General features: G+C 40.4%; 1 protein-coding gene across 1 annotated transcript in view; it reads left to right on the plus strand.

Annotated features, from left to right (window-relative positions):
• Window positions 1-21,449, plus strand: part of LOC126335822 (kinesin-like protein KIF19) — a 603,567-nt gene that overhangs the window by 382,459 nt on the left and 199,659 nt on the right. The window contains exon 6 of the mRNA XM_049999287.1: window positions 6,997-7,194. Within this exon, the coding sequence (XP_049855244.1) occupies window positions 6,997-7,194 (198 nt within the window). The remainder of the gene's footprint in view (window positions 1-6,996; window positions 7,195-21,449) is intronic.

Here is a 21,449-nt window from a genome sequence, read left to right on the forward strand (position 1 = left end):
GCTCCTGTCACAGCCACAAGAATCCTGCAAACAGGGAATCCTTCAGCTTGTGAAACAGTGGAATATTTGTGCTCAGGCTTCCAGAGATTACTTTTGAATAAAAACTTCAGGTATGCCTACAATGCTGTTTTGTACCTTTTCTTTTGAACACCCCTCATACTTTGTATTATCCTATGGCATACTGGTAGTTTTTTGGGGGAATGCAACTGAGTTCAAAGAGGCATGAAATAAAGATATAACATAAATTTAATAAGCAAATATCTTGCTGGAGCCCCCTGTGGGACCTGGAGATTCCTACTCTTACTTGTGCCTACACATACTCACTGATGGTACTTGTGGTTAAAAGCAATGTTAAATCCATCATGATCTGTGTAATTCAAAACAACAATACAGCATTGTTATTTATTATTCAAAATGGAGCTTTATATTCTGGTGCATGTTACCTACTGGCAGACATCGGGCAGGAAATTGAAAATCAGCAGGTTTCAGATACGAAGAACAAGAATAATTAATTAGCCACTACTTCTGAAATTTATCAGACCAGGTAAATTCAAGGGTGTAAATTCCACATAACTCTAATGTTTATATTAAACAGATTTTGAATTTGACAGATATAGATAGCTGATGGTGGTATTTGTAATTTCGAGGTTTTAGATACAAACAGTAGATGAGTAGTATAGGAAGAGGAGCAGTGGATTTTATCAAAGTATCTATTTTTTCCTAATATAGGCAAATATGTACAAAATAATTAAGATGTAATTTTCATAGCTATCAGCGTGAGTAGATTATCAGAGGTCACAAATTGGTGATAGTAAAATTTACAGCAGTACCTTATAGCGGATAATTGTGCCTATTAACTGATAAATTAACTCATTCCACATCTCCAAGGGCTCTCCTTTGTGATGGAATTCGTGAAATGCAATATTTGTATGAATGAATGAATAATGGAACACATTTTGTGCTCAGCTGTGAGAGCCCCTCTAGAGCCTGGAAGTGCACGGTAAAATCTGGATGGTTTTAACTAACACTGATAATATGAAACTGTCCATGAGATCTAGAAAGCAGTAGGTAGTGGAGCTCAGGTACTGAAAAGAAATATGCTTCCAGGGAGCATTGAAAACAAGCTTTGTGGCACTGAGTTTGATATATTGTGTTGTTGATGTCATTTGCAGAATTATTTGCTGTCAAAGATGCGAGTCCACAAACTGAGCACTACATGATTGACCATTATCACCTTTCAGGATGAAAACATTACCAGCTATACTGACATAGTAATCTACAGAAACACAAACGATGTCACCCCAGTAGACTTACACTAAAGGTTCTACATACAAAGAACATTTAAGGCTGTTGAGCTAAAAATATGCAGTCCCAATCTAGCCATGCAGAGACTGTATCATATTTCATGTATGTCTGACTCATCATTAAGGATCCTTGCTACTAGCCAGTTCAAAACAAAAATAAGATGGCCCATCACTGATATACAGTCTAGTGCACATTTTGGGATTCTGCTCCTGAAAATTAATAAAACAGGTATTGTTGCATGTATTCACTTTCTGGATCTTCTTTCATTCTGTGTGGAATCCATGTACTGAAACTGATAAGTACCATCTAGCATTCACGTCCATTTGTAAGTCATACAGATATCAAGACAATGTTTTGCATATCTTTAATTGAGACATAAGTTGAACGTGTGAATCAATGAACTATGAATATTATATGAAAGTTATGATGTGATCTGTTTTGGCAGGGGGGGGGGTTGCATAATTCTATATCCATCTTACTATATGACTGTAAGCTAAACTGAAACAGTTCAAAGAAGGAAACTGTGACAGATATCATATACTTAGACAAACACTGTTTCTTAAGTACTCATAGCATAACATAGAAACACATCAGCAGAAATACACACTTAGAGCCCAGCCAGGCCTCAACACAGAGATCAGTTCTATAAATTGCTAAATTCTTAGCTTTTGTGATGGTATATTCTGAGCATTAAAGAGAGTCTTATCCTCCGTCTGCTGTTAGAATTTACTTCTGAATTTAGACATTAAAGAAGGAACTGTGCATAAAGCATATCAACAGAGTATCACTTTCATACAGTGGTCTTTTTTGTTTTGTTTTGGTCAGTAGAGTCTTAGCCATAAAAAGGAAGACAAAGGGGAAACACAGTCCTGGTATGCATCCTAAGCCTTATGCCATTACACCAATAAGGCATATGGTAATGATTTGCATAAATATCACATATGTAGTTCATATTGCAGAGTGCCGAAAAGTTTTATTTGAAGATGGTGTAATTAAAGTTACATTGATTACAAATAATAAAGATCTCTAATTTGAACTCCATTTAATAAAACTTGTTCACAGTAAAAGGCAGGTTACTTTCATTTACATTTAGTGGGAGCACATTTAGAGCTAAATTGTGTTCTGAACTGAATTGTATTTTATTTCCACTTTATATTTTGACAATGCTGGTTCTTTTTTTTTTTTTTTTTTTTTTTTTTTTAAATCTATGCTTCATCCACCATAGAGTGAGACCATCAACACTACTGAGCAGAAAAACGTGGTCCATTCAAATAATCTTTATGACGCCAAATAGTATATCAACCGGGAAATTTTTCTTATTCAGCTCTGTCAGAAGTATTGTAAGGTCATAGATGACTTTATATTTGAATGTAGTTTAGTTAAATTAAAACTAATTACAAATACACTGCTGCATAAAATTTTACTTATTATGCATGTATCATGCAGTGGAAAGAGTACAACTATTTTTATAAAGTTTTTTCGGGGTATGCAGGGTGTGGAATTTAGTAGACACAGCCGCCAACTGTGCGTTCACGAACGACAGTGGCTAGTAAGTGGTGGCACACCTGTCTCTCAGCAGTTACAGCAGTCGTTTTCAGTGAGTGAGTGATCTGGAGAACATGTTGGCCAAAGCAAGACTCAACATCCTCTGTATTTCTGTACTGAGGCGGGTAAGGAAAGCACAGGCAACATATGGTCTTGTTTTATCGTGTTGAAAGCTTACTCGGTTTATTCAATGTTAAAGCACCAGTTGGTTCCAATACATTGCCCCAAAGAAAGACCATTTTCTCTTGTTTTATATTTCAGGCCATTTTGTCACGTATTTTCTGGGTAATTTGACGCAGAAGACATGCATAGTAGTCGCGACATATGGTCTTGTTTTATCTTGTTGAACGCTTACCCAGTTTATTCAGTGTTAAAACGCCAGTTTGTTCAGATGCATTGCCCCAAAGAAAGACCATTTTCTCTTGTTTTGTATTTCAGCCCATTTTTTCACGTATTTTCTCCGTAATTTGACACAGAAGACATGGATAGTAGTCGCCATTTATTGTTTTCCTTTTAGAAGGTAATGGCTAAGGAGAATCCTTTTTGGACCCCTCGAAATGTTGATAATTTTCTTCCTAAATTATAAAGCTGATTTCCCCCTTTTTGGTACAGATGGTTTACATCCATTGCTTTGATTAGTTTTTAACTCTGACGTAAAATGATGTAATCTCATCTCATTCACAGTAACAATTCAGTCGATTTATTTTTTGAAATTGTCCATGGATTCAGTTTGGCTTTAAAGAAATGGGGCACACGACTGGCACAAACGGTTTTGCAAGTTAGTTCATAAAATAAAATGTGTCTTACTCTTTTTTTTCCTTATGTGCCGAAGGTCAGGTACTTCATTCACTCTGATCGGCTGCCAAAAAATCGGTATTTTATTTATTTATTTATTTATCTCTTGTTCCAGTGATCCATGTTGTGACACTATCACAGGTTATGGAATGTGTCAATTTTACAATCTTTTGGCCAGAATTTATGGTAATACATAAAACAAAACAAAAACAGTAAACAGTGACTTTGGTCCCACCTCAAAAAAATACATTTTTGAGATAGATAGAGATTACAAAACAAAAACAGTAAACAGTAACTTAAGTCGCAGTACAAAAAATACGTTTTAGAGATAGATAAAGATTACAAAATAATAATTGTTACAGAGAAATAAATATTGCAAAATATATGTTTACAATAAAAATATGCGGTATTACAAATACAAATTTGAGCATACATTTCCAATTTACAATACAAGAAATGTTAAATAGTGTCGTTCAGGAACTATTCTATTTCATAAAATGAGTCTTGCAAAAGGAACTGCCTTAAGTTTTTTTTTTTTTTTTTTTTTTTAACAAGAGATCATCATCTACCAAACACTTAATTCTTTAAGGGAGGGCATTAAACATCTTACAGCCACTGAAATGGACTCCTTTCTGCACCATACTTAGATTTGGCTGTTCATAGTGAATATCACGTTTCCATCTAGTATTGTGACTGTGAAATGCACTATTCAGCTTGAAGATTGATTTTTATTTCCTTATGAAGCACATTAAAGAGAATATATATTGTGCAGTGGAGATAAGTATTTCAAGATTCTTAAAAAGATTTCTGCATGTGGCTCTAGGAAGGACTCCACACATTACTCTTATGGCTCTTTCTTGTAGACCCAGTACTTTTTTAACCAGTGGCTAATTTCCCCAAAATATAATTCCAAATGCCATAATTGCATGAAAGTAACCATAATACGCTGACTTCATGGTTTCCATATTTCTAAAAGAAGAAACAATGAGCAATGATTATGTTGCTGAACTTAGTCATTTGCATAGTTCGAGGATGTGGTTTGACCAATTCAATTTGGTATCAATATGCAAGCCTAGGTATTTTGAGGAATCTATCCTGGTTATTGTGTGCTCACCTAGTTTTACTATTATTTCTTCATCTTTGGATGTTTTGTGGAACTGAATGTAGTTTGTTTTACAGTAATTTAAAAAGAAACCATTAGTGTTGAACCAGTTCACTGTTTTATTTAAAACCTTATTTGCTGTTACCTCAAGTTTATCTGCTAAATTATGAATAAGTAGCGTAGTGTCATCAACGATAATGCTGAATCTACAATATTCCGTGCATAGAGGGAGAGCATTTATAAATATAATAAAAAGTAGGGGGCCAGAACTGAGCCCTGTGGCACTCCACATGTGATGGTACCCCATTCTGAAGATACTCGGACTCCATCTTGACTATCTAATACAACTTTTTGTTTCGTGTTTGACAGATATGAGTGAAGCCATTTATTTATTTCTTTATCCATCTTTAAGCATTTACATGCAAGCGATGTCGTCATGAGTAATGTACAATTTACATATTAAGAAATATAAAGTTGTGAGGTATCACACGAAGTTAAAGTATACATTTTAAAGAACATACACAATAAAGGAATACATTTGATACATAAAGATATCCCACATAACTTAAGTGTGCATTTTAAAGAATGTGCATAATAAAAGAATACATTTCATACATAAGGATTTCTTCACATATTTAACAGTTAAATGTGGATCTACAGAGACAAAAAAAGCTTAGGAACAGGTACAAACAGAGTTGCAAGTTGTGTTGCAAGTCAGGCCTACATTTGAAGAGTTGTCAAATTCTTTAACACTGTAAAAAGCTTTGTCTTTCAGCCATTTTTTAATCTTACTTTTAAACATATTAAGAGAGACACAATGTGCCTGCACAGATAATGTGTTGAAAAGCCTTATTCCCATGTATTCATAACTGTCTTGTGTTTTCTTGAGTCGAGTTGTTGGTATGTCTGTCTTAAATGTTTGACGAGTGTTATGATTACGAATGGACTAAGGTTGTAACTGTTAAAGTTTTCTCTTATGTACAAAAGGCAGCTGTATATAAAAAGAGGAGGGACTGTCATTATCTGTAATTCTTTGAAGTATGACTTACATGATATGTTATTCTTGGTAATCCGAGAGATGCTCCTTATGGATTTCTTCTGTCAAATAAAAATTTTCCGGGACCATGGAGAATTGCCGCATAGAAGAATACCATAGCTAATATCGCAATGAAAGAATGCATAATAGGAATTAATCAGCAGGCTTTCAGAAACACATGTGCATATTTTTTTCAGTAGATAGATAACTTGCAAAAGCTTTCGAGATATGTTGTCTATGTGACTGCCAGGTTAATTTCGTATCTAAGTAGATGCCAAGAAGTTTGGTAGAAGTGTACTCAATATCAGCATTGGATAAGCTGAAGGATATATTTACAGTCTTTTCATAGTTAATAGCTAACTCATTGGCTTCGAACCACATATTGGTTAATCTGAGAAAATCTTTACTTTGCTCCTTCAGTTTATTTATGCCCTTCTCTGAATTGATGAAAGTTGTATCATCTGTGTAAAGCACAGATTTGCATCGCATATTGCTGGGCAGGTCATTTATAAATATTATAAACAGTAATGGCCCAAGCACTGATCCTTGGGATACACCTCTACTGACATTCATTAACTGTGACTTTTGACCGTTGTAGCTTACAGTTTGCTTTCTGTTACTGAGATATGATTTAATGAGGGAGAGTTCCAGATCCCTAATGCCATAACACCATAGTATTTCCAGCAGTATTGTGTGGTTTACAGAATCAAATGCTTTGCTTAAGTCCACTAGTGTGGTTTCAGCAGATAATTTGGATTCAAAACGAGATTGCATAATAGAAAAAACATTTTCAACAGCATTAATTGTTGATAGCTGGGCCCTAAAACCATATTGAGACTTAGTCAGGTGTTTTATGACAAATGCATGTTAATTTGCTTTTGTATACAATATTCGATCATTTTTGAAAAAATAGGTGTCAGAGAAATTGGACGATATTTATTAGTGCAGTTTTTATCATCCTTTTTGTGTAATGGAATTACTACTGTCTTACTTAGACATTGAGGGTTTCCCTGCCGCACCACTTATACCGAGATGAGCAGCTTTTTGTAAAAGAATTTGGTAATTTACACAGTCAAATGCTTTTGTTAGGTCACAAAATATGCCAATCACTTTCAATGTTTTGCTGATAGATTCCAAGAGTTTGCCAGTAGATGCAAATATTGCATTGTGAGTCGTGGTGGCTGACTGGGGCGTCGGCTTGTGTGCTGTGCAGGTGATGTCGCTGCTGCAGCAGGGGAACCGAGAGCGCACCGTGGAGCCGACCGCGGCCAACCAGACGTCTTCGCGGTCCCACGCGCTGCTCAGCGTCTCCGTGACGCACTCTGCGGACGCGGGTCACCGCCACAGGCTGCGCAGGGGCCGCCTCTTCATGGTCGACCTGGCTGGCTCCGAGCGAGCCTCCAACACGCAGGTACCGCAACGCTGAACGATCAAAAGTCACCAGTTTTGCGAAAAGAGTGGTACGCAGTACCAACTGTCTGGAAATCTAAAATGAGCTTTTCCTCTGTGATCACTTGTATGTCAAGACGTATTTTCTCTATAATTCAATTCAATTCAATTTATTAGCGTCCTTGTAGTACATCATCAAAATGACATAGGACTTGTCAATAACATTACAATTTAAAATACATGTATATGAAAATTTATAATTGAATTTACTTGTCACTTAGACAATACAATTTCAATAGAACTATAAGAACATTAACAGAAAAATATACAAGTAGGATAACAACATACAAAAAAAAGCTAGTGATTCTCACATCAAAGATTATTTCCATTCTTACATTAACAGTGTTTCACACTTCCATAGAAACAGCAAGTATTTATGTGTGAGCAATTACACATATTTATTATGTCAGGGAAATATTAACTGCGCTTTTATTGTCAGTGATTCATAAACTCTTCAATACTGTAAAAACTATTGCTCAATAACATGTTTTCTAATTCTCTTTTAAATATGTGCAGTTTTGGTATTATTTTTAGTTCTTTCTGGAGAGCACTATAGAGGATTTTGGGTTGGTATTTTTCACTTTTGTGATACATAGCTGTTTTATGAATTTCTCTGTGGAAATCATTCCTATTCCTCGTTTCGTAATTGTGAAATTGTCTGTTTAATGTAGAAAATTCCTCGTGTCCTTTTAAGAAACATATACTTTCATATATGTATAAGGATGGTAGTGTCATGATTTTTAATTCTTTAAACGCTTGTCTGCAAGAGTCTCTATATCCTATACCTTTTATTATTCTGACTGCCTTCTTTTGTAGTCTAAAGGAATGTTTTGTTAGACTGTTGCTCCCCCAAAACTGTACACTGTATCTCAATAAACTGTGCATGAATGATAAATAAACACATAACACTGTTTTAATATTACATGAGCTTTTAAGCATTCTAAGTATATAACATTTTTGACTTAATTTTTTGTTCAATGATATTACATGCTTTTCCCAACTTAAGTGTTCATCAAACCATACTCCCAAGAATTTAGTGTGTGATGCTTGTTCAGTCTTACACTTGCCCAGTTATACTGTAAGGATAGTTTTTATTTTATTTGTAATATGTCTGAATATAAGGTGATATACGGTGATATAGGGTGATAAAATATAATTAACTAATATCATCTCATTTGTTATTCACATTTACATGGATATTATCTTCTTCTGCGTCTGAGTAGACAATCTAAAAGCCGCGTAGGAGAACTGAAGTCCAGCTTCGGACTGCGACTTCAACACAAAAGTGCCATTTATTCTCAGTGGCATTTTTATTTCTTTCGTTTGTCACAATGGATTCCATAAGATTTCCTAGCACAAATATCTCCGAAATAGAACGGGCTCCAATATGTTCCTGGCGTATCCTGCACTAGGTTGACCAACTCTACCTTATTTCCCGGTACCTCCCGTATAACACCGCAGCATATTTTAAAAATCGTTCCAGCTCCCTTACTGTAATCCTGTTTTTCGCGCATATCTTGTCAGTGATCTCTGTTGTAAATACACTACTGGCCATTAAAACTGCTACACCAAGAAGATATGCAGATGATAACCGGGTATTCATTGGACAAATATATTATGCTAGAATTGACATGTGATTACATTTTCACGCAATTAGGGTGCATAGATTCTGAGACATTAGTACCCAGAACAACCACCTCTGGCCGTAATAACGGCATTGATACGCCTGGGCATTGAGTCAAACAGAGCTTGGATGGCGTGTACTGGTACAGCTGCCCATGCAGCTTCAACACGATAACACAGTTCATCGACAGTAGTGACTAGCGTACTGCGACGAGCCAGTTGCTCGGCCATCATTGACCAGACGTTTTCATTTGCTGAGAGATCTGGGGAATGCGCTCGCCAGAGCAGCAGTCGAACATTTTCTGTATCCAGAAAGACCCGTACAGGACCTGCAACGCGCGGTCGTGCATTATCCTGCTGAAATGTAGGGTTTCGCAGGGATCGAATGAAGGGTAAATCCACGGGTCGAAGCACATCTGAAATATAACGTCAACTGTTCAAAGTGCCGTCGGTGTGAACAAGAGGTCACCGAGACGAGTAACCAGTGGCACCCCATACCATCACACCGGGTGATACGCCAGTATGGCGATGACGAATACACGCTTCCAGTGTGCGTTCACCGCGATGTTGGCAAACACGGATGCGACCATCATGATGCTGTAAACAGAACCTGGAGTCATCCGAAAAAAATGACGTCTTGCTATTCGTGCACCAAGTTTCATCATTGAGTACACCATCGCAGTCGCTCCTGTCTGTGATGCAGCGTCAAGGGTAACCGCACCCATGGTAACCGAGCTGATCGTCCATGCTGACAACTGACAGGAATGGGGGAAGAAATACAGTAGAAGAAGAATGGTTAGCTCTGAGGGATGAAGTAGTGAAGGCAGCAAAGAATCAAATAGGTAAAAAGACGAGGGCTAGTAGAAACCCTTGGGTAACAGAAGAAACGTTGAATTTAATTGATGAAAGGAGAAAACATAAAAATGCAGTAAATGAAGCAGGCAAAAAGGAATACAAACGTCTCAAAAATGATATCGACAGGAAGTGCAAAATCGCTAAGCAGGAATGGCTAGAGGACAAATGTAAGGATGTAGAGGCTTATCTCACTAGGGGTAAGATAGATACTGCCTACAGGAAAATGAAAGAGACCTTTGGAGAGAAGAGAACCACTTGTATGAATATCAAGAGCTCAGATGGAAACCCAGTTCTAAGCAAAGAAGGGAAGGCGGAAAGGTGGAAGGAGTGTATAGAGGGTTTATACATGGGCGATGTACTTGAGGGCAATATTATGGAAATTGAAGAGGATGTAGATCAAGATGAAATGCGAGATATGATATTGCGTGAAGAGTTTGACAGAGCACTGAAAGACCTGAGTCGAAACAAGGCCCTGGAGTAGATAACATTCTATTAGAACTAATAACAACTTTGGGAGAGCCAGTCCTCACAAAACTCTACCATCTGGTGAGCAAGATGTATGAGACAGGTGAAATACCCTCAGACTTCAAGAAGAATATAATAATCCCAATCCCAAAGAAAGCAGGTGTTGACAGATGTGAAAATTACCGAACTATCAGTTTAATAAGTCACAGCTGCAAAATACTAACGCGAATTCTTTACAGACGAATGGAAAAACTAGTAGAAGCCGACCTCGGGGAAGATCAGTTTGGATTCCGTAGAAATGTTGGAACACGTGAGGCAATACTGTCCCTACGACTTATCTTAGAAGCTAGATTAAGGAAGGGCAAACCTATGTTTCTAGCATTTGTAGACTTAGAGAAAGCTTTTGACAATGTTGATTGGAATACTCTCTTCAAAATTCTGAAGGTAGCAGGGGTAAAATACAGGGAGCGAAAGGCTATTTACAATTTGTACAGAAACCAGGTGGCAGTTATAAGAGTCGAGGGGCATGAAAGGGAACCAGTGGTTGGGAAGGGAGTGAGACAGGGTTGCAGCCTCTCCCCAATGTTATTCAATCTGTATATTGAGCAAGCAGTAAAGGAAACAAAAGAAAAGTTCGGAGTAGGTATTAAAATCCATGGAAAAGAAATAAAAACTTTGAGGTTCGCGGATGACATTGTAATTCTGTCAGAGACAGCAAAGGACTTGGAAGAGCAGTTGAACGGAATGGACAGTGTCTTGAAAGGAGGGTATAAGATGAACATCAACAAAAACAAAACGAGGATAATGGAATGTAGTCGAATTAAGTCTGGTGATGCTGAGGGAATTAGATTAGGAAATGACACACTCAAAGTAGTAAAGGAGTTTTGCTATTTGGGGAGAAAAATAACTGATGATGGTCGAAGTAGAGAGGATATAAAATGTAGATTGGCAATGGCAAGGAAAGCGCTTCTTAAGAAGAGAAATTTGTTAACATCGAGTATAGGTTTAAGTGTCAGGAAGTCGTTTCTGAAAGTATTTGTATGGAGTGTAGCCAGTTATGAAAGTGAAACGTGGACGATTAATAGCTTAGACAAGAAGAGAATAGACGCTTTCGAAATGTGGTGCTACAGAAGAATGCTGAAGATTAGATGGATTGATCACATAACTAATGAGGAGGTATTGAATAGAATTGATGAGAAGAGAAGTTTGTGGCACAACTTGACTAGAAGAAGGGATCGGTTGGTAGGACATGTTCTGAGACATCGAGGGATCACCAATTTAGTATTGGAGGGCAGCGTGGAGGGTAAAAATCGTAGAGGGAAACCAAGAGATGACTACACTAAACATATTCAGAAGGATGTAGGTTGCAGTAGGTACCGGGAGATGAAGAAGCCTGCACAGGATAGAGTAGCATGGAGAGGTGCATCAAACCAGTCTCAGGACTGAAGACCACAACAACAACACAATCCATGCTGCTGCAAACGTCGTCGAACTGTTCGTGCAGATGGTTGTTGTCTTGCAAACGTCCCTATCTGTTTACTCAGGGATCGAGACGTGGCTGCACGATCCGTTACAGCCATGCGGATAAGATGCCTGTCATCTAGACTACTAGTGATATGTGTTAGGATCCAGCACAGCGTTCCGTATTACCCTCCTGAACCCTCCGATTCCATATTCTGCTAACAGTCACTGGATTTCGACCAACGCGAGCAGCAATGTCGCGATACGATAAACCACAATCGTGATAGGCTACAATCCGACCTTTATCAAAGTCGGAAACGTGATGTTACGCATTTCTCCTCCTAACACTAGGCATCACAACAATGTTCCACCAGGAAACGCCGGTCAAATGCTGTTTGTGTATGAGAAATCGGTTGGAAACTTTCCTCATGTCAGCACGTTGTAAGAATCGCCACCCGCGCGAACCTTGTGCGAATGCTCTGAAAAGCTAATCATTTGCATATCACAGCATCTTCTTCCTATCGGATAAATTTCGCGTCTGTAGCACGTCATCTTCGTGTTGTAGCCATTTTAATGGCCATTAGTGTATTAATCCAACAAAATACTATCGATAGTTCAAATTCCCTGACAGACAAATCTCAATAGGTTTTTGTGATGTGTAATCGATACTGTTGTCTACAGAAAGAAGACTGCCTCTAGGGAAAGCGAGGAACAGAGAAGGATGTCACAGCCTTCGTGTCTAGTTGTGTCGTGAGAGGGGGTGAGTGTTTACCTGACTGTCGGTCAGTATGGCAGCCCACGTTTTCGCTCGCCTATTACACATAAGACATGGTTTATGGAGACGTTACATTATTTATTTCTCAGTTGATATACAACACAACATTTCGTAATGCTTCGGAAGAGCAAGTACTGATAGACAGCTTTAAGATGGCAGCAGCGAAAAACAGAGGACAGTCAACACGAAATGTTCGGATTTGTGTAGTCTTCTTTCCATATTATGGGGACAGTACATCGTGGCAGTCGGCGGCGACCGCAAATAAACGAGGAATATGACTGCAGGACTGGAGAGGAGTGGTGCGTGGGAACAAGCCCTACCTCCTACTTGAAGGGCTGCCACCCTGTGTCCGCGTTCTGTGCTTCCACGGAAGCATAATTGACATAAAGATCGTAGGGATCGTTGATTCCTTTTGTTGTGGTGAGATTCGCTTTCGAATCCCTTTGTGTACAACCATTAGTCTTTTCACTCATTTAAGATAAAGAAAAGAAAACAAGCATTTCACAACCCAAAGTGAACTGGAGTACAGGAAGCATTTGGTGGTGGCTACAGAGCGCAATTGTGTGTTGCGGTTGGAAGTGGTAGTTCAGGCGCGGCCTCTACCGGTGTCTTACGCAACCACATTGCAAAACACTCCCCACCTATAAAACTGCTACGATATAGTTCACGCATTAATAATCGTACTTGTTATAATCGCACCTGTTAAGTAACTGTATCTGTGTATTGTATGCCACAAAGAAATAAAACTCTTTTTGATGAGATAAGAACCATTTTTCATTCCATGGACCTTACACTGAGGGGATAGTCGTAAGTGTATAATATGTCAGATAACATAATATAACAAACATATTTTGAACATATGAATGTAATACTCATTTCTGAATGTATACCAAAATTGAATCATATTACACACTTCTGCACTCTGAAATATTTCTCTCTGTTTGTAGAGCTACTTCAAAATATGATACCTTATAACATACATCAACATAGTAAAATTAAGGAAACTTTGAATTTTATTCCCTCCACTATGGAAGGTGTAGGTGGCGCTGATGTTGGTTGATACACTCTGAGCCGGCACTGTGTGGCCGAGCGGTCCTGGGCGCTACAGTCTGGAACCGCGCGACTGGTACTGTCGCAGGTTCGAGTTCCTGCATCGTTCTTGGATGTGTGTGATGTCCTTAGGTTAGTTAGGTTTAAGTAGTTCTAAGTTCTAGGGGACTGATAACCTCAGAAGTTAAGTCCCATAGTGCTCAGAGCCATTTGATACACTGATAGTTGCACTCACGATGAATGAGCGGACGAAAAACTCAGTTTTCGTCTTTTCTTACATTCCTGTCCATTACTCAGCATCGCCTCTAAGTGGTTATCGGGGATTGTCTGCATACACAAACTGTACTTCAATCTGAATTATCTTCATCGAAAAAGTATATAGCTGTTGTTCTACAGTGTTGTGATCCAGCAGAGCCACACATCAAAAAAAGTTTTGCATCACCCCAGTCCCCAAAACTCCTGAAGACAGACGTTGACTGTGGATATTGTATCGCAGTCCCTTTGACTGTTGAGAGATGTCACTATACCTGGCCAAAGATGTAAACAACAATGCATGAGCAGTGCGTCTTAGACGGAGAGGTCCGACAGCTGATTAGTTCCAGGAGGTACACGGCTCGTGTTGTCTGCAGTTGAACCATACCTAGACGGTCAATACGGCGGTTTGATCACCTCCGCATTGTTAGTTTGTGCCAGGAAGGGCTCTCAACAAGGGAAGCGTCCAAGCTTCTTGGAGTGAACCAAAGCGATGTTGTTCAGACACGGAGGAGATACAGAGAGATAGAAACTGTCGATGACATGCCTCGCTCAGGCTGCCCAAGGGCTACTACTGCAGTGGGTGACCGCTACCTACGGATTATAGCTCGGAGGAACACTGGCAGCAACGCCACCATGTTGAATAATGCTTTTCGTGCAGCCACTCAAACTGTGCACAAAAGGATGCATGATGTGCAACTTCACTCCCGACGTCCATGGTGACGTCCATCTTTGGGACCCACCATGCAGTGCGGTACAGATGGGCCCAACAACATGCCACATGGACCGCTCAGGTTTGGCATCACGTTCTCTTCACCGATGAGTGTCGCATATGCCTTCGACCAGACAATCATCAGAGACATGTTTGGAGGCAACCCAGTCAGGCTGAACGCTTTAGACACACTGTCCAGCGAGTGAAACAAGGTGGAAGCCCCCTGCTGTTTTGGGGTGGCATTATATGGGGCCGATGTACGCCGCTGACGGTCATGGATGGCGCCGCAACGACTGTACGATACGTAAATGCTATCCTCCGACCGATAGTGCAACAATTTGGGCAACAAAAATTTCGAGGCGTTTGTCTTCATGGATTGTCCCCATCTTGCACATCTTGTGAATGACTTCCTTCAGGATAACGAGTTCGCTCGATTAGATTGGCTACATGTTCTCCAGACATGTACCCTATCGAACATGCCTGGGACAGACAGAAAAGGACCCACTAACCACTCTGAGGGAACTACGCCGAATCGCCGTTGAGGAGTTTGACCAATAGTGCCTTGATGAATTTGTGGATAGTATGCTACAACGAATACAGGGATGCATGGATCAAATATGATGTGCTACTGGGTATTAAATATACCCATGTGTGCAGCAATCTGGTCCACCACCTCTGAAGGTCTCGCTGTATGATTCAAATGGTTCTGAGCAGTATGGGACTTAACATCTGAGGTCATCAGTCCCCTAGAACTTACAACTACTTAAACCTAACTAACCTAAGGACATCACACACATCCAATCCCCGAGGCAGGAGTCGAACCTGCGACCGTAGCGCTAGCGCGGTTCCAGACTGAAGCGCCTAGAACCGCTCGCCCACAACAGCCGGCTGTATCAAATCTCACTGGACAGTCGGTTTCGCTGTACTTCATTTGATTAAAACCGCTTGAGAAAGTAAAATTTGTTAAATATACATACGGTAGAAATAATTGCAGAAAAATAGGGGGCTGGCGTAGTTTTCTCAGGGGCGTACGGTCTCCTCGATGGTAGCCTACGGTCGCAGGTTTGAATCCGGCCTGGGGCATGGATGTGTGTGATGTCCTTAGATTCGTTAGGTTTAAGTAGTTCTAAGTTCTAGGGGACTGATGACCTCAGAGCCATTTCTTTGAGATTTCAAACAATAATTACAATGGATTAAACGTTTAGTAAAGTGATTAGCAAAGAACATTAAGATTTTCGATGCTTTAATATGTGTCAGAGTTTCATTTGAAGTAGAACAACTACTTACAGTAGTCTTACACCATACGCTCGAGCACTGCAGCCAATGACCAACGGCAGAGCATACATTCTTTTGTACGACGGCTGAACGCAGATGAGCAGAGAATAGTTAAAAATGCTTCAAATGACTTTGAGAACTATGGGACTTAACATCTGATGTCATCAGTCCCCTAAAACTTAGAATTACTTAAACCTAACTAACCTGAGGACATCACTGAGAGAACAGTTGTCCATATGCACAATCACTAACAACTCCTGTTATATTATTAATTATTCGATACACATATGGGTGCCGGATTAGCAGAACTGTCGGGCTGTCGAGAGAGTGTGAAATTTTGTTTAAGGACATAGAGACTGTACTTTATTAAACCCGAAGATACGTTCATTTTCAAAGGAAACTTAAGTCTTGAGTGTGTACGTATACAATAGCACCACTCACTATGAAACCTATCAGGAATTTTTAGTTGTCGCACCGGTGATACGAAAGCACGCAGAAGTTTTACAAGCATTACATCGGTACTTCAGCTACCTGGTTGTTGCATAGTGTCGCCAGGAAAAGGACTTCAGCCTCAGCAACAGCGTTGTGAGAAATGTTCATGCTCTCTGTGTCCTCTTCTTCATCACTTTCGTCATTACTTCTCTGCGCACATTTAATTATTTCTTCATTTGGTAATGTTTGGCCTATGTCAGTTTTCTTCACTCGGCCACTTACCAGTATCGTCGTCATCAGTTCCGCTCCTCCTCCTCCTCCTCCTGGGAGCTGGCAGAACACTTCCGTGTGCAAAATGCCAGCACAGTTGATGACTCCCTGTTCAATGACTCATCGCTGTCGCTTAGTACTGGCCCCAACACTGCCTCAACGGATGGCGACACTCTTCTCCAACTATTCATTATGGTAGCGTTCTCCAATTTATTCCACGCTTCAGTAAAGCACAGAAGAGTAAACCGTGTCCTTGTTTTAATTGTGGACGACTGGACATTCGCATGTTTGGAAAACAGCATCATGTAAGGCGTTTGCTTTCAACAACTTCGATATAGCCTCGGCAAAGTCGTTTTCACGTTCCTGCTGAACAGAGGCAAGAAGTGCAAGTTGATGGTGACGTTCAATTCATTCCAAAATCCCATTGTCTGAATCAGGGCTGTCACGTTCAGTGGAAGACAGAGAGATTGTATTCCACTGGACCTTAGAGTCATACAGCGTATCAGAAGGATGACTGGGAGTACTGTCAATTATAAAGATAGCTTTCAGTGGAATCTTTCTGCTTCTTCAGCTCTTGTCTCACAGCTAGCACAAATACTTCGTGGAACCACCGAGAAGGTACTTCTCTGTCCATTCGCACTTTCTTCTGAGCTCACTTTTGCACTGGTAATCTATTTATGTCACTGTGTTAAAAATAATGTGAATATTTGAGTTGACCAATCAAGACGAGTGGTAGTTTATGACTCCCATTTGAGTTACAACTTGCCAGTAATGTTACGCACTGTTTCCGTTTGTTGTACCGACTACCTTCCTTCTCGTTCGTGGCAGTTAATGTTTTTGAATGAAGCATCTTATAGAAGAGAACCGTTTCATCAGCATTGTACAAGGCATCAGCAGTTAAATTTTCTTCCTCTGTTATCTTCCGTATCTTCTTTACAAACTCTTCTGTACTTTTTTGCAACAGCTGAGCGACTTTCTCTGGAGACTGTCACTTGCAGCATACCATGCCTTTTTCCCCGTTTTCATAGGCAAACCTCGATTGTTGTAGACAAGTTACAGCTGCGAAGTTGTTTCTCAAGTGAAATTTCTGTCTCCTTTGTTATAGGGTCACTGACTGGAATTCCTTTACTGCATCTCAGAACAAAAACAGTTTCGATTGCGAAATTATTTAATGTCAATGATGCGTTTCATCCTTTTAGACTGAATAAAAGTAGCTGGATACGTGATATATCTGTGTTAAAACAACACATGATGTAAAATAGACACCAAGGAAAGCCGGCCGCGGTGGTCTCGCGGTTCTAGGCGCGCAGTCTGGAACCGTGCGACTGCTACGGTCGCAGGTTCGAATCCTGCCTCGGGCATATATGTGTGTGATGTCCTTAGGTTAGTTACGTTTAAGTAGTTCTAAGTTCTAGGGGATTGATGACCACAGCAGATGAGTCCCATAGTGCTCAAAGCCATATGAACCATTTTTTTTATTAAACACCAAGGAAAACGGATATATACAGGATGTCCCACCTAAACTTTTCACAGCCAGTATCTCTGGAACCGCAATAGGTATTGACAAACGGGTTTCACGGAAATGAATGTACGGAAGGGGCTCACGAAAGTAAATACTATGCGACATTCTAAACAGTGTGCAAATATTTTTTTCAACATAAACTTTTTTAAATGGACACTTCAAATTATTCCATACGCAAGTAATAACATGAGAAATCACAATAATAACGCCGATGGTTGCATCGCAATACGTCAGTTACACCCCGAGAAATTGGAACGCGAATCTGACACGTGAACTGAATTAAAGATGCGGCTATTGCACCTTCCGCGATGCAAGCGGGACCCACACGTTGCTCGTAATCACGATGTGATTGACGTACGTGTTCTTACTTTCACTGCCATCGCGAGGAATGAAAATAATAGTAGGAATTCTACCACAAACACTGATATGTACATAACGGTGCCCCTCATGCGTGTTGTATTTATCTATGTACGGCCCACAGAACACTACCGGCTGGTGTACGCCGCCCCGTTACACCACCCAGGTCTATCCTTCTCCTCTGCAGTTGTGTACAGAACAGGCCTCAGTCGGTGCTGTGTGTGGGAATGGCTCATTACGAAGCAGGTTGTTCTGTATGAAAGTACGTACAGGCACATGCTACTGGTGTACTGTACACTGTAATTGGTGTCACTGTTACAACCGTGATATTAATTTACCTGTCCATCCCTTCCAGGCATTCGACATTGTATTCACGAATGAGAAAATGGTTTACGTGGTACTACTGTATGGAGAATGTCACCAAAATGGCACACATGCGTCAGAGCTGTATGCCCAGCGGTGCCCTAATAGACATCATCCGACCAGCCCTACCTCCATGAGTATTGTTAGAAGGCTTCGCGCGATAGGGCGGTTGTCTCCACGATCGCGAATCCGGAACTGAGGCGTAACACATGAAGCATCAGAGGTAGTTGTTCTGGCGGCCACTGCAATAAACCCTCATGCAAGCTTTCGTGAAATGGAGAGGCAGATGGCAAGCCCTCGAACAAGTGTGATGTGTATTCTGCACAGGTATAGATACCACCCATATCACGTGGTGCTGGATCAAAGCCTCCATGGCAACGGTGTTCACAATCGGCTGGAATACTGTCAGTGGGTTCAGCGGCAAGGCCATGACTTAATGCGTAGGGTACTGTTTAATGATGACGCCACGTTTACAAACCATGGGAACGTCAGCTTACACAATATGCACTACTGGTCAAAAGAAAACCCACACTGGATTCGACGGGTTGAACATCAGTGTCAGTACTATGTCAAAGTATTGTGTGGCATTGTAGGACACCACATCATTGGCACATATTTCGTTGACGGCATTTTTAACGGACGACAGTACAAGCGGTTCTTGAGATGTACCTTTACTGGACTAATGGAAGACATACCCCATCATTTGCGTTAAATAATGTGGTATCAATATGATGGATGCACTGTGCATAATGCCATGGTGGCACGACGGGCACTTAACCAACAATTCCCACGTCGAAGGATTGGACAGGGCAGTTCCACTCAGGGATTTCCAGCATGGTCGCAGGAACTTACCCCCATGGATATTTTTCTCTGGGGACATGTGAAAGATGTGGTGTATTAGCAGGTCCCAACAACAACGCCCACATGAAAGCCCGTATCACTGCAGCATGCACTGCAATAACACCTAAAACACTGACAGCCGTGAGCGAATGCTTGATGGAGACCACATAGAAGCAAATGGCGATCTCTTAGAACATACGTTGTAGAGTTTCAGCTGTGAGACATGTGACTGCACACCAGCGTATATTTTGTGTATTACGGAGATGACATATGTTTGATTTTTTCATACTATTGTACGTTTATGTATACACTGCACCATCTGCAATTGTTTCATAGGCATTAAAGATGTTCAGTGACATGTCCTGTACGTGGCATGCACCGCAGTGTAGTTGATGCACAACTATGGACAAATATCATATATCCCTTTGTGCGACCCTTCGAGAACCATTAATTTTGTTTACTCTGGCCGGTGTTACCGGTATTTCGTCCTGCTATGTCCATTGTAGTACTGTCGAAAAGTTCAATACAGCATGTACGAGTAAACCATGTCCTTGTTTTCATTGTGGACGACTGGACATTCAAATGTTTTCCAGGCCACGTACTAACAGCGTACATAATAATATGTAAGTACAGAATTTGTCGCATCGTAGGGCATCAATAACATCGTGATTACGAGCTACGTACGGGTCACGCTTGCATTACGGGAAGTGCAATAGCCGCATGTTTCATTCATTTCACGTGTCAGATTAGCGTTCCAATTACTCGGGATGTAATTGACGTATTGCGATGCAACATAGGCCATTATTATTGCGATTTCTCATGTTATTGACTGCGTATGGAATAATACGAGGTGTCCATTTAAAAAATAAAGAAATAAAACGTAAATGTGTGTTCAAACCAATATTTGCATTCGGTTTATAATGCCTCATAGTATTTACTGCACTACATTCATGCCCGTGAAAGTCGTTCGTCAATATCTATTGTGGTTTCAGAGATATTGGCGATGAAAAGTTTGCGTGGGACACCCTATATATGGTGTGTATTTTAATTGAGGAGCTACTTCATTGAGGAGTAGCGGCTCCATTCTCGGAAATCGACACAGGGCCAGGAGAGCGGTGTGCTGACCACGTGCCCCTCCATACCAGCACACAGTGACGCCTGTGGTCTGAGGATGTCAAGGCAGCCGGTCGGTACTGTTGGGCCTTCATGGCCTGTTCGGCCAGAGGTTAGTTTATTTGGTATCTGTTTTACATTATACGTGGATTTATGACTGAAACTTTTTTAAACCGATTGCTGTAACAGCCTGCTACTATAGATTGCATTGTTGTATGAACCTTCTTGAAACAGCCATGTCCAGTTCTTCATCCTTACTTTTTCGCATTACCTCACATATTCCCAACACGCTGTCCATTTGCGTTGCGTATTGTCGAGGAACATCTTCTTTCTTTCTGATGTCATAAATAGTTGGTTGTCCACCGTTTTACTCAGCCGGATCAGTTTTGCAATGTTCATATTGCAACGGTAGCCGGCCGTTGTGGCCTCGGGCATGGATGTGTGTGATGTCTTTAGGTTAGTTAGATTAAAGTAGTTCTATGTTCTAGGGGACTGATGACCTCAGAAGTAAAGTCCCATAATGCTCAGAGCCATTTGAACCATTCATTCAAGCTACTACTCTACCTGTTCTGCTATACACAAATCAATATTTGTCTTTTTACTGTATCTAAAACAGTCCCTCGGAAAATTTCAAAGCCGATCTTTCTCTACAGATTTATGACAAACATTAAGAACAACCTATTTCTCGGCACTTTCTAACCGTCTTCCGCACGTCTGTTTCACCACGGAACAGGAAGCAGCGTCAGCCATTTTCATACTGAGTATTAACAGCGTGACGATCAGAACACAGCAGGGCAGAGGCTGTGACTATATACGATTTTTGAAATGAAATGTACATAACTAAAGCTTGAT

This window comes from Schistocerca gregaria, chromosome 2 (assembly GCF_023897955.1).
Source record: "Schistocerca gregaria isolate iqSchGreg1 chromosome 2, iqSchGreg1.2, whole genome shotgun sequence".
Lineage (NCBI taxonomy): Eukaryota > Metazoa > Arthropoda > Insecta > Orthoptera > Acrididae > Schistocerca > Schistocerca gregaria.